General features: G+C 35.5%; 1 protein-coding gene across 2 annotated transcripts in view; it reads left to right on the plus strand.

The window, feature by feature from the left end:
• PRKCI (protein kinase C iota) overlaps positions 1 to 12,922 on the plus strand; it is an 87,500-nt gene that overhangs the window by 41,790 nt on the left and 32,788 nt on the right. The window contains exons 1-6 of one of the 2 annotated variants that reach the window (XM_081234550.1): positions 1,891 to 1,909; positions 2,567 to 2,656; positions 4,584 to 4,634; positions 8,213 to 8,298; positions 9,562 to 9,702; positions 12,325 to 12,379. In XM_081234550.1, coding sequence (XP_081090676.1) covers positions 4,613 to 4,634; positions 8,213 to 8,298; positions 9,562 to 9,702; positions 12,325 to 12,379 — 304 coding nt within the window. In that variant the 5' untranslated portion in view covers positions 1,891 to 1,909; positions 2,567 to 2,656; positions 4,584 to 4,612. Of the gene's footprint in view, positions 1 to 1,890; positions 1,910 to 2,566; positions 2,657 to 4,583; positions 4,635 to 8,212; positions 8,299 to 9,561; positions 9,703 to 12,324; positions 12,380 to 12,922 lie in introns of those variants that run through there. The other variant, XM_081234549.1, reaches the window with a different exon arrangement.

A 12,922-nucleotide genomic window follows, 5' to 3' on the forward strand; every position in this document is an offset into this window, starting at 1 on the left:
AGTTTTAGCTCTTGTGTTTAGGTCTTTGATCCATTTTGATTTAATTTTTATTTATTATATAAGATAAAGGTTCAACTTTATTCTTTTGTATATGGTTATGTTTGGATATTTTATAGTGAATTTTTGTTAGTTTATATAGGTTTATAATGGTATTATGATTATATTAAGGAATTTTAATCTAGTGTTATAGGGATTTGCTCAGAATGACATGGTGGAGGAGGATAAGTGAGTGAGTCCACAGGTGAAACAGGATTTTGTAATATGTTTGAAAATTTCCAAAATAAAAAGTTAAAAGAAGAGTTGGGGGGCTACCCTGGTGGCGCAGTGGTTGAGAATCTGCCTGCTAATGCAGGGGACACGGGTTCGAGCCCTGGTCTGGGAAGATCCCACATGCCACGGAGCAACTAGGCCCGTGAGCCACAACTACTGAGCCTGCGCGTCTGGAGCCTGTGCTCCTCAACAAGAGAGGCCGCAACAGTGAGAGGCCCGCGCACCGCGATGAAGAGTGGCCCCCGCTTGCCACAACTAGAGAAAGCCCTCGCACAGAAACGAAGACCCAACACAGCCAAAAATAAATAAATAAATAAATTTAAAAAAAAAAGAAGAGTTGGGGACTTCCCTGGCGGCACAGTGGATAAGCTTCCGCCTGCTAATGCAGGGGACACAAGTTCGATCCCTGGTCCAGGAGATCCCACATGCCACAGAGCAACTAAGCCTGTGCTCCACAACTACTGAGCCTACACTCTAGTGCCCCCGTGCCATAACTACTGAGCCCGCGCTCCACGACTACTGAAGCCTGTGTGCCTAGAGCCCGTGCTCCGCAACAAGAGAAGCCACTGCAAGGAGAAGCCCACACACCACAACGAAGAGTAGCCCCCGCTCACCGCAACTAGAGAAAGCCTGCGCAGAACTGAAGACCCAACGCAGCCAAAAATAAATTAAATGAAAAAAAAAAGAGTTGGTAGACCTTTAAAAAAAAGAGTTGGTAGACCAGGAGAATGGTGTTTAGAAACCCAGACACAAAATTTCTGTAAATAGTCAGTGGATAACTTTGTTCGATGGTATAGCGAGGTCAACCAGAGTAAAGACAAAACATGCCATTGATTTCAGCAGCTGCTTCCATGACGCTAGATACAGCAGTTTTAGTAGTGTTTGGACTAAAACCTGATAGCAAAATTTTGAGAAATGCTTGGAAGATAGGAACATGGAGAAAGCAGGGTGGGTTCACTCTTGATAGGAAGAAAAGCTATTTCTAATAAGTCTCAAAGATTATAAATCTATGATTTAAAAAATACAGAAGAAAAGTATGAATTCAAAATTCAAAGGCCCTGTCCCTTTTTCTTCTGTTTCTTCTCGCTCACCCCCTTGTTTCAGTCTGTAGTTTACTCTTGAGATTTGTGGCTACAGAATGAATGGTACCCTGGGCAGGAGAGAGGTTTTTGAGAGGGAGACTCAAACATGCCTTTGCCTGAGAAGAGCTAGTGGAAAGAAAGAAAAAATGAAGATGGAACTGGGGAGGACTAGTGGAATAACGCCCAGAGAAGATAAACGAAAGGAGGGACTCAGTGGCCAAGTTGGAGAAAGGAACGGAGGCACTCATTTCTTTGAGTCAACAGGAAAGGAAATGACCTCACTTTTCTCTCTGAAGTAGTAGACTGAGTTCCCTGCTGAGAGCGACTGAAGTTTGGACAGGGTTGATGGCATCTCTTGGTGTAACCAGTAACCACAAGAATGAGCAAAAGAATGGCAGCGTTGAGGACCCAGCTGAGGCCCAACTAAGTTCAAAATGACTTTTTCATTGAGGAATGCCACCATACAGGGGGGCGTGCCATCTCATTGATTTCCAGGGATGACTCAGTTCACTGGCTGGTTGACTAAGGGAGGTGTTTCTTCCTTGTCCTCTCTGTGTGTAAGTTTACTAAACTAGGCATTTACACTTAAAAGCAATCAAGTAGGACTGCTCTTTAGTCCAGAGTACTTTAGTAGCTATGCTTGTTTTCTCTGAGCCTCTTGAGCAGGCTCTCCGGTGAAGGAAAAATTTGACAAAATGATTAAATAGAGACCTCCTCTGATCATATTGTGGCGATGAAACCATTTTCACTTCCTCTTTTGAAGAAACGGGTAACAGAAAACTTACCCCTGGCTGTTAATCATGTTGCAGTGACAATCAAAAAAAGAAAGAAAGAAAAAGAAACCCAGACACATAGTCAGTGGATAACTTTGTTATAACTTTTTTTGCACTGACAATCTAAAATGTGGTCAGGGTAGATTCTGTTTGCTATATTTTGAATGTAAACATCATCAAGAATTAAATGGTTTTATACATTTAAAGTTTGGTATCTGTGAACCTCATGTAATATTTTGTAGAAATAGGAGTGGAAGTTATGTTACCTACTTCAGAGAATAGAATTGTCTGAATAAATATCTCAAGTTTAGTCCTTGTCAAATATTTCTCTGTAAGTATGAATTTGTTCTTCCTCAAGATTTTATGTAGTAGAAGTTGTTTACTGGTCATATATAGAGGATTTTAAAAGTGAGCTTTACTTTTCCTTTTTATATTTTTTAGGAGACCCATGTACAGTATCGTCTCAGTTGGAGTTAGAAGAAGCCTTTAGGCTCTATGAGCTAAACAAGGATTCTGAACTCTTGATTCATGGTAAATGAGTAGTCATTTCCTACTCTTCTAGAACTATACTTCTTTAAAAACATAACCCTGTATCCTTAACCATTTAAAAACATGGTCCTGATGTCATTTTCTTAATCTGTATCCCTCATTTCTATGTAATTGTCCTTGTTCAGTAGTATCTCAAATGCTAGAGAAGACAAAATCGATCAGCTTCTTATAATCTTAGGAAATTTCTTATTTGTGTATACCTTCTTGGGTATTAAACTGTGATCATCTCAGTGTTTTACAGCAAAGTTTTAGCATAGAATTTAAGAATTGAGAGCCCAGTAGAACCTAAGTCATCCCCTTGCAGTTTTGTAATGTATGCAAATGACGGTTTCCAAAGGTAAGATATCTTAAATGTCCTTTCTTTTGTTTAAGGGTTAACTGTGAAACTATTTATGTAGTAATCATAGACATTAGTGTGTTAAAGATCAGTAAGCCTGAGAGGTGGGTAGTTGTATAGAAGGAGAGACCTAAACTCAGCCATCATGTAACTGGTACATTGTAAACCTGGGTTGTAAATCTAGGTATTCTCTTTCCAAATCTGTGTTCTTTTCATTCTGCCATGCTACCCCTCAAATTTTTTAGGTCATGTAGAATCCACTTAATATGCTTAATATAATTGCAATACATTGGCAGTATTTCATATAACATTTTTGGGAGCCTTAGGAGACTAGACCTAGGGAACTCTTTACAACTTGAAACAAATATAAATCTCCCCTCAATATAATGACTTATTTCAATACCGTGTTATTATTCCTTTGTATTTTCCTTTACAGTGTGATTTTTTTTAAAAAATAGTTTGATTTTTGTCTCCCTTCAGAATTTGACATAGTGGCTCCCATGGGATTCATACTCTAATTTGTTGAGATCCTGGAAGAATGTTAGAAGTCTTCCTTTGGTCATCTCTGTCTAGAATAAAACTACAGAGAATGTTTAAAGAAATTATTTGTTTTAAGCTTTATTGCTTTTTATGCTATATCAGAGATCTGTTTTCAGAACTTAGCTTATATTTCAACTTTTAAAAATATTCCAGGAACTGTGTTTCCCATACTCTGTGCTCAAAACCATGTCCTTTTTTGTACATCACAGACTACAAAGAGTTGACTAGATGTTTATAAATGTATGATTTCATTATATTCTATCTCTTTATAAAAATGTTTTAAATTAGCATTTTTATAAATCTATAGCTCCTAAGACAAAACTTATATTTTTGGATTTGGGTACTGTTTTTTTTTTTTTTTTTTTTTTTTTTTTTTTTTTTTTCTTTTTGCGGTATGCGGGCCTCTCACTGTTGTGGCCTCTCCCGTTGCGGAGCACAGGCTCCGGATGCGCAGGCCCAGCGGCCATGGCTCACGGGCCCAGCCGCTCCGCGGCATATGGGATCCTCCCAGACCGGGGCACGAACCCGTATCCCCTGCATCGGCAGGCGGACTCTCAACCACTGCGCCACCAGGGAGGCCCATGGGTACTGTTTTTAATGTTAATTTATTCCTAAGTTTAGTATACATCTTTAAAAAACTGCAGTGGCTTATGTTTATATTTGTATACACTTTGTAATTTTAATTTTCATCCTAGCAAATTTGTCACTACAATGAGGATTTAAGGAAGTAGTTAATGATTTCTCCAATGACCAAAAAAAAAAATCAATTCGTGATGTAATAGGGATTGGAATGAGTAATTTGAGCTTCTAATGCATTGTTTATGGATGTTCACTTGCGTAAGAATTTCTTTTATTATAGCCTTGGTAAAATGGGTCCCTTCCAAAAATAGTACTGACCATGTGTTAAGTATCTTGTGTCAAGAGAGGGTCAGGTTTAAATTTAGATAAATTTATGTGATATTTGAATTTAAAATTCTGTGTAATTTGTATGTTTTAAATATGCTGTATTAATTTTAGTTTGTTGTTTTTCAGTATTCCCTTGTGTACCAGAACGTCCTGGAATGCCTTGTCCAGGAGAAGATAGTGAGTGTTTGTATACTTCATACCTTTGAATAGAGTTATTTATGATACAGTGGCACGAGAGAAATCAGAAATAGAACTTTTAATTCATTTGATTTCTTTTCCATTCTTCAGTCTAATTTAGAGTATATTAGTAAACTGTCTAAAGTCTCTACTTCTCCCAAATCGAAATGAGGCAGTTTTTATTTTTTTTAATTAAAGAAAACATATTTATTTATTTGGTTGTGCTGGGTCTTAGTTGCGACAGGCAGGCTCCTTAGTTGCATCTCACCAGCTACTTAGTTGTGGCCTGCAAACTCTTAGTTGCAGCATGCATGTGGTATCTGGTTCCCTGACCAGGGATTGAACCTGAGCCCCCTGCATCGGGAATGCAGTCTTAACCACTGCGCCACCAGGAAAGTCCCCAAATGAGGCAGTTTTTAATTACAACTTACTGACATAAATGTCTATTGTGCATTTGAAAGGAAAATTAAGTTGATTTTAAGTCCTTTCCTGTTTTTTTTTTTAATTAATTAGTTTATTTTTGGCTGCGTTGGGTCTTTGTTGCTGCGCTCAGGCTTTTCTCTAGTTGCAGCGAGCAGGGGCTACTCTTCGTTGTGGTGCATGGGCTTCTCATTGCGGTGGCTTCTCTTGTTGCAGAACATGGGCTCTAGGTGCATGGGCTTCAGTAGTTGTGGCACGTGGACTCAGTAGTTGTGGCTCACGGGCTCTACAGCACAGGCTCAGTAGTTGTGGTGCACGGGCTTAGTTGCTCCGGGGCATGTGGGATCTTCCCGGACCAGGGATCGAACCCGTGTCCCCTGCGTTGGCAGACGGATTCTTAACCACTGCGCCACCAGAGATGTCCCCATTTCCTGTTTTTTAATTTTGGAAAATTTCAAACCTATGGAGAAGTTGAAAAAACACAGAAACATTGAAAACAAAGATACCCATATATCTTTACCAAGATTCACCAATTATTAACATTTTCTATGTTTGCTTTATCTCTGTATCTGTGCACACACATGCATAGGTGTATTTACATAACAAACACTTGTTTTATTTTTATTTTTTTGTGTGTACCCTTTGAGAGTAAGCTGATACGACACTTTACCTCTAAATACTTTAGCATGCATCCTTAAGAATTGTTATGAAACTTTCTTTTGAATATCTAAGCTAGTGGTTAGCATTAATGAGATGAATTGAAAGAGGCAACTATTTGGTCTGATGGAATTTGAATATGTTTATATGTATATATTCATATATATATACATATGTGTATATGTATATATATATTTGATATTACCATATATATACCAAATTTGAATTTAATGTATGGTATAATTTATAGGTTGTAGACATTAGGCAACTCATTTTTATTTTTGGTTTCTGTACATATCCATGACTTTAGAAGGAATAGTAGTAAATGTTTTGCTTTGCATTAAGTGAAATAGCTCTAAACTTTTAATTCTGTAACTCTTCGTGCAACTTGGTGAAAAGGAAAAATTAAAGAACTGGGTGTTTGTATATAGTGTTGAATGAGGGCTATGTACTTTATAGGAAGGTGGGGAAATATAAGGAGTAGGTAGGCCTCTGAAGCAGTAGTGAAAAATTTAAGTTTGGATTCAGCTAGGAGTATTTCATTGGGTTTCCAGTGGCAGATGGATTACAGCCAGTGTGGGCTGCCTTCACAGAGGTGTTGGAGAAGCAGCTCTCCTTTGTCCAGGCCAGAGTTTTGGAAGACTTGCCATTATAGCAAATCTTGGTTGCAGAGTCCCATCTGCAAATCTATTATGGGTCTGTAGCACACTTGCCAGATAAAATGTCTTTTCCTACCTTTTCACTGTATTTCTTGCTCACTTTCCCACTTTAAAATTTGCTGGTGGGGATTTTTATACACTCCTCTCCAGTATAATTAATATTACTAAACTAGAGCATGGAGGAAAATTGATAACCATTAAAGTGATCTCTTGGCTCTTTTAATTCCTAGGCAACATTAACATGTTTAAATTTAAGATATATCAGGTTGTGGTTCATGAAAGTTTCTGAAATAAGATGTTCTTTTAGGTTAAGATATTAACAAACTTTCTACTTTGGTTACTCCTAACAGAATAAATAATTAAAAATTAAAGCATATATATTTCAGGTTCTGTATTATGCTGTCTCAGGATTTCTAATTCAGAGTATTTCACCCATTTCTTTCTATCTTAATTTTAAATAGTAGACCCAGTGCTACATTTGCTTTAAAATGAGTTTTGAGGGAATTCGCTGGTGGTCCAGTGGTTAGGACTCCGCGCTTCCACTGCAGGGGGCATGGGTTTGATCCCCGGTCGGGAACTAAGATCCCGCAAGCCACGCGATGCAGCCAAAAAAATAAAATGAGTTTAGAAACCTAATGGAATTTCCACAGTGATTATTATTACTGTGGGATGACTAATAGACAATATATGTAATAGTGATTGACTTACCCAAAATTACACCGGTGGACTTGGTTTGATCTCATGGAACCTCTTTGTTTAGGGAATGTATTTAGAATAGTTAAAGCTATTAAAAAATATAAAAACCATTGCATAAAAGGTTGTTACGAAGAGAATATTCTTGTGGTTACAAAATGTCCCTTATACGGTATTTACAAAAATGTACCTTTACAAAGAAGAAAACTAACCACTTTAACAGAGTGACTGAACATGTAGTGGGAGTCAACAATCTCACATTTGTATATTTCTTGATGAGATGCAGTAAGAAATATACATCACCTGTGTATTATTTTTGCCAAAAGTATTTAATACTTTTTATCTGGGAATCCTTTTTTTTATCTGGGAAGTGTGTTACAAATCCATAATAGATTTGAGTCTAATGAGGAAACAGACAAATCCAGAATGTAGGTCACGATATAAGACATCTGCCTAGACTCTTTCAACATCATGAAAAGCAAACAACAACAAATAAGATAGAGTGAATGTTTTAGCATACATTAAAGAGACAAAAAAGGTATAGTAATGAAATTCAGTGCCTGAATCTTGATTGGATCCTGGAGAGAAAAAGAAAACTATGAAAGACACTTTTCAAGCAAATAGGGAAATTAGCAGATGAAGTGTATATTAGGTGATATTTAATTCATGTTAATTTTCTAAGACACAATGATGGTATTATGGTTAAATAGAATTAGGGGGAGTGTCCTTAATCTCAGGCAACGGATACTTAGGTATTTAACGATGAAGTGTTATGGTGTCTGCAATTTATTTTTAAATGATTCAGAAAAAAAAGTGTATGTGTAAATAGAGAAGAAAGCAAATGTGGCAGAATTATAGTAATAGATAAATGTAGGTGAAGGATGGAGATGTTTATTGTTCTATTCTTTCAACTTTTCTGTGGGCTTAAAATTTTTTCAAAATTAAAAGTTAGGGGACAATTAAAAAACAGAAAAGCCTAGTCTCTTGATGACTTTTATTTTTTCACTTTCAGATTTTTATCAATATATATTTTTTTCCTGCAATGAAATATCATGAAAAAAATCACAGACAATTATAAAATGACTTTATATTCACAGTTGCTCTTTTTTTTTCTTCCTTTCTTTTTTTTAACTTTTAATCTCTCTTCAGAATCCATCTACCGCCGAGGTGCACGCCGCTGGAGAAAGCTTTATTGTGCAAATGGCCACACTTTTCAAGCCAAGCGTTTCAACAGGGTAAACCTTAGTCTGCTGAATATTGATAATTTGAGAAATCCGGGTTTTTCCTCTCTACTGTTATTCCTTTCTAAAGGAGTAAGTAGGGTGACCTAAAATTCCCAGTTTGCCTGGGTTAGTACATCTGTTATCTTGAGGTAATTTTTAATAGCATCTCCTTGACTCATAAAAATGTTCCAGCTTGGATGATTAGTTATATGGTTACCCTAGCTGTAAGAAAGTTGGATTTTTTTAAATATAATTCAAGACAGCCAGAAAATAAGCAAGGTTTATTTTGCAAACCATTTACTGTTGTAAATTTTTTTTAGTTTTCCCTGTTTTAGAAAATGATAATTGCAGAAGACATTTATCTAGCTTTCAGTATGTACCAGGCACTTTTCTGAATGCTTGCCATATAGTGACTCATTTAATCCCTGCAACAACCTTGTGAGAGAGGTACTACGTATTTCCATTTTATAGATGAAGAAACTGAGGTGCAGGATGGTTAGATAACTTGCCCAAGATGACACGGCTAGTAAGTGGCAAAGCTAAGGTTGGAGATCAGTCTGTCTCCAGAAGTCCATGTTTTTAACTACTGTTGATAACTTATCCATTTCCATTCTAGAACTCGTGCTGTGTTCTCAATTCATTAATGTAATAGAAGCCACCACCCGAGGTTCCCAAATTCCTGTTCCCAGTAGCACTGATATTTAAAAAGCTTTGAAGTGAGAAGTCACTTTAGGTGTTGCTCTTTAAGAGAGCAGTGATGACCTAAATGGGAAGGAAATCCAAAAAAGAGGGGATATATGTATATGCATAGCTGATTCATTTTGCTGTACAGTAGAAACTAACACAACTTTGTAAAGCAACTATACTCCTTAATAAAAATTAATTTAAAAAAAAGAGAGCAGGGCTTCGGTTTGACCTCTGAACAGACTGATAGGTTTATGTTTGCTTGGGAGTCCTTGCACAGCTTTTTCTGCCATGTGTTTTTCAAGTTTAATTCACTTTTCCTATTGTCGTTACTCTGAACTTAATTAGGTGAAGACTGAAAATTCGTGGACTTAGGAAACAACATGGTTGCAAATTTCAGTCTCTTTAAAACAAGCTCTCCTTTCTGTTTATTTTCCCATGATCATCATAGCTTTGGAAAAGTTATGTATGATGAAGGGAATTGAGTTAGAGAAGAAAGCCACTTACTTTCACTATTTTGTGAGCAAACTGTTGGGAAATGATTATGACCTTTTTTTTGTTAATAAAATACTGTTGAATTACTTTCTCCAGCGTGCTCATTGTGCCATCTGCACTGACCGAATATGGGGGCTTGGACGTCAGGGATATAAGTGCATCAACTGCAAACTCCTGGTTCATAAGAAGTGCCACAAACTTGTAACAATTGAATGTGGGCGGCATTCTTTGCCACCGGTAAGACACTGTTGTCTAATTTTTTTTATAGAGCATTTTTGATAACACTGCTAGAACAGAAGGCTAAAATAGGGGGGTGTTAAGGAATCACACAGCTCAACAGTGTTGTTACAGAATGTGGGTAGGAATACTTTAGGAGTCCAGTTAACATGTGAATTTTGGAATTGTTATTACAAATTTGTTTGTAGGATATGGTTAACTTCTTTGTTTGACCTGCTACAAAATGATTTGGTCTAAATTAGGAAAATGTAAGGAGAACCATTTAAAAGATATTTCTCTCTTCTTTAAGCTAAACTCTTTAGTTTATAGCTTGCATTATTCTAGCATCAGGTGATGAGGTGAGAAGAGATCAGGTGAGAAGAGTCAGAGTCTTCATGTTAGCTATGTAAAGTGTGAGATTACTGGTGAGTTTTTGCATTTAAAATTTTTATTTTTCACTTTCTATTTTAAATATGAAATTAAAACAAGTTCATTATAGAAAAAATAGAGAATAAAAATGAATAAAGAAAAATTAAACAAAAACCCCCATGAAATCTACCATCTAAAGGTAATTGTCATTTAGTGTATATTCTTCCAGAAGTATGCAAATTTATATGCATAAACATTTAAAATTTTTCTATAGAGTATAATGAACTTCCATATACCAGTCATCCAGCTCCAACAGTTACTACCTCACGACCAATCTCGTTTCATCTATACCCACCCATTTAACCTGCCCTCATCCTATATTGTTTTGAAACAAATTCCAGATGTATTTCTGTATGTACCTCTAAAAGATAAGGACTGTTTTTTAAAAGTAGCTAAAAAATAAATTCCTTATATCAAATATCCATCCAGGCAATGTTCAAAATTTCAGTTGTCACATAAATGTTATAATTTTGTTTTCATAATTTTCATTGTGATGAATCAGGATTTAAATGAAGTTCATATTTGCAATTGATTGACCATATTTATAGTTGATTGATATGTCTTAGATATTTTTAAATTTACTGATTCTTCATCTCTCTCTCTTTTTTCCCTTACAATTTAATTATAGAAGAAACTGTGTTGTCATTTAAAGTGATTCAGAATTTTTCTCTTTGCTTCTCCATGGTTATATTTAAAATGTTCCCCTGTCCTCTTTATTTTCTGTATATTATAGTTGAATGTAGAGGTTTGATTAGATTCTGGTTTTTGTTTTTTTGTGGGTTGTTTTGAGACTATTTCATAGAAGGTAGTGTGTTTATCCATCAGAAGGCATACAATGTTTGGTTATGTCTCGTACTTTTACATACTTTTTAACAAAAGTGAGGTCATATTTGTACTATTTTCTAACCCATTTTTCTCACTGAACAATAGATTTTGGTCATCTTTCTATATCTATCTATATCTTCATCATTTTTAGCAAAGTATTTTATGTGTTTATACCATAATTTATTTAATCTGTTCCCCATGATTGAACATTTGAGTTGTTTTCTAAATTTTCCTATGAGGAATATCATAATGAACTTCCTGGTAAATAAATCTTATTATTTCCTTAAGGATTCAGAAGTAGAATTACTGGTTTAAAGGATATGTGTTTTTAAAAAGATCTGGGTTCATCTTTCTAAGTTATCTTTTAGAATGATTATACCATGTTTATTCGTAGTACCTTCTTTGGACATTGTGGAAGTAGGTTATTACTGGTGGCTTGTTGGTAGTAGAATTATTTAGCCAGTTCATGTAAGTTTACAAATGGGTTTATAGTTAGGGAGGTAAAAAGCCAGTTTTAAGGAACAGCAGAAGGCCAAAAATTGTGAACATAATTTATCCAGGTTACTGTTGATATTCTTGAGTATTCTTAGGCAATGGAGTGACTTGTGTGAGTTCCTAAATGTAGACGGAAAGAGGGCAGTGTTAGTGATTCTATTGATATTTTAGGATGGTGCTAAACACATTGAAAAACCCATGAGCTTATTTTTAAGGCAGGCTTAAAAGTATAACTTTATAACTAATGCTGCTTCTCAAGTTTATTCTTTCTTGCTGGTATTCATTAAACCTTGGTCCAAAATTAATGAATAAGTAAGCTTTTGGTTTCAATTAGCATTGTTCCTGAGGCTACTGGCAGTTAGTTTCTTGGAGGTATTTCTTTTCCTTTTTTGGGTCACTGACCCCTTTGAGAATCTTCAGAAAAATGGGAAACCCATAAAATTTTACATATAATTTCAAGAAGTTTATAGACATCTTGAAGTCTGTTTCTGGACATCAGCTAAGTAACTCTATACTAAGACTTAAAGTGCCAAAGAGTTAAAGTGAGTGTGTGGAGCTCAAAGGAAGAATAGGTGGTATAGAGGAGAAATAAATCAGAGTATATAGGAGTTTAATTTGATTTCTAATTGATAGTCTGAAATTAGTTTTGTGTTTTTTCTGTGATCTGTAAAATGTGATAACATTACGTCATTCATAGGAATGTTGTATGGTTTCACATATAAAATTTAAAATAAATTATGTATAGTAATGTAATTCTCACTTATTAAGTTAAGTTTCAAATTTAAATTTTAATATGCTGTGTCTCATCGAAATGATGTTGTTTCTGGATTTATAGAGGTATTGGGGTTTCAAAAGAATTCACTAAGTTACTGTATCTTTGGAAATGATTTGTAGGAACCAATGATGCCCATGGACCAGTCATCCATGCACTCAGACCATGCACAGACAGGTAAGAATGACACTGGCACTAACCATTGCTCATTAACAAAGTGTCATTTAAAGACTTCTTTGTGTGAATCTTATACCTAAATTTAAAGACATTTATATTCTTCCCAAATAAAAGCTAGGTAACCATATTTTGTGGTGTTAACATCAGTCGCAGTAGTTAACATATGTTTGGCATTTTAAAAAGACAACTATGTAAACTACAACAAATGGTTATTTTCTTTAATTCAGATAAATTTCTTTTGAGACCCCTTTATATTCAGCAAACCTACCTTTTTTCAATAATGAAAACATACTGATTTTGTAGACCGTATTGACTATATTCAAGTGACCTGTTTTTATTAAAAACTCTATTATGAGATGAAGAAATGACGTTAAAAGATACAGAGATGCTGTATAGACAATTCAAAAAAGATCGTGTGAGTTCAAATGTCTAAAAAAAAACCAAATGTCTAGTAGATACAAAACCTTAAATATGTCTCTGGGAAATTTGGAGAGCAATTAAATGGGACAGAGCAGCCTGATCTGGGATGAATCAAGAAAAAGA

This window comes from Mesoplodon bidens (genome assembly GCF_964165515.1).
Source record: "Mesoplodon bidens genome assembly, chromosome: 5".
Classification (NCBI taxonomy): domain Eukaryota; kingdom Metazoa; phylum Chordata; class Mammalia; order Artiodactyla; family Ziphiidae; genus Mesoplodon; species Mesoplodon bidens.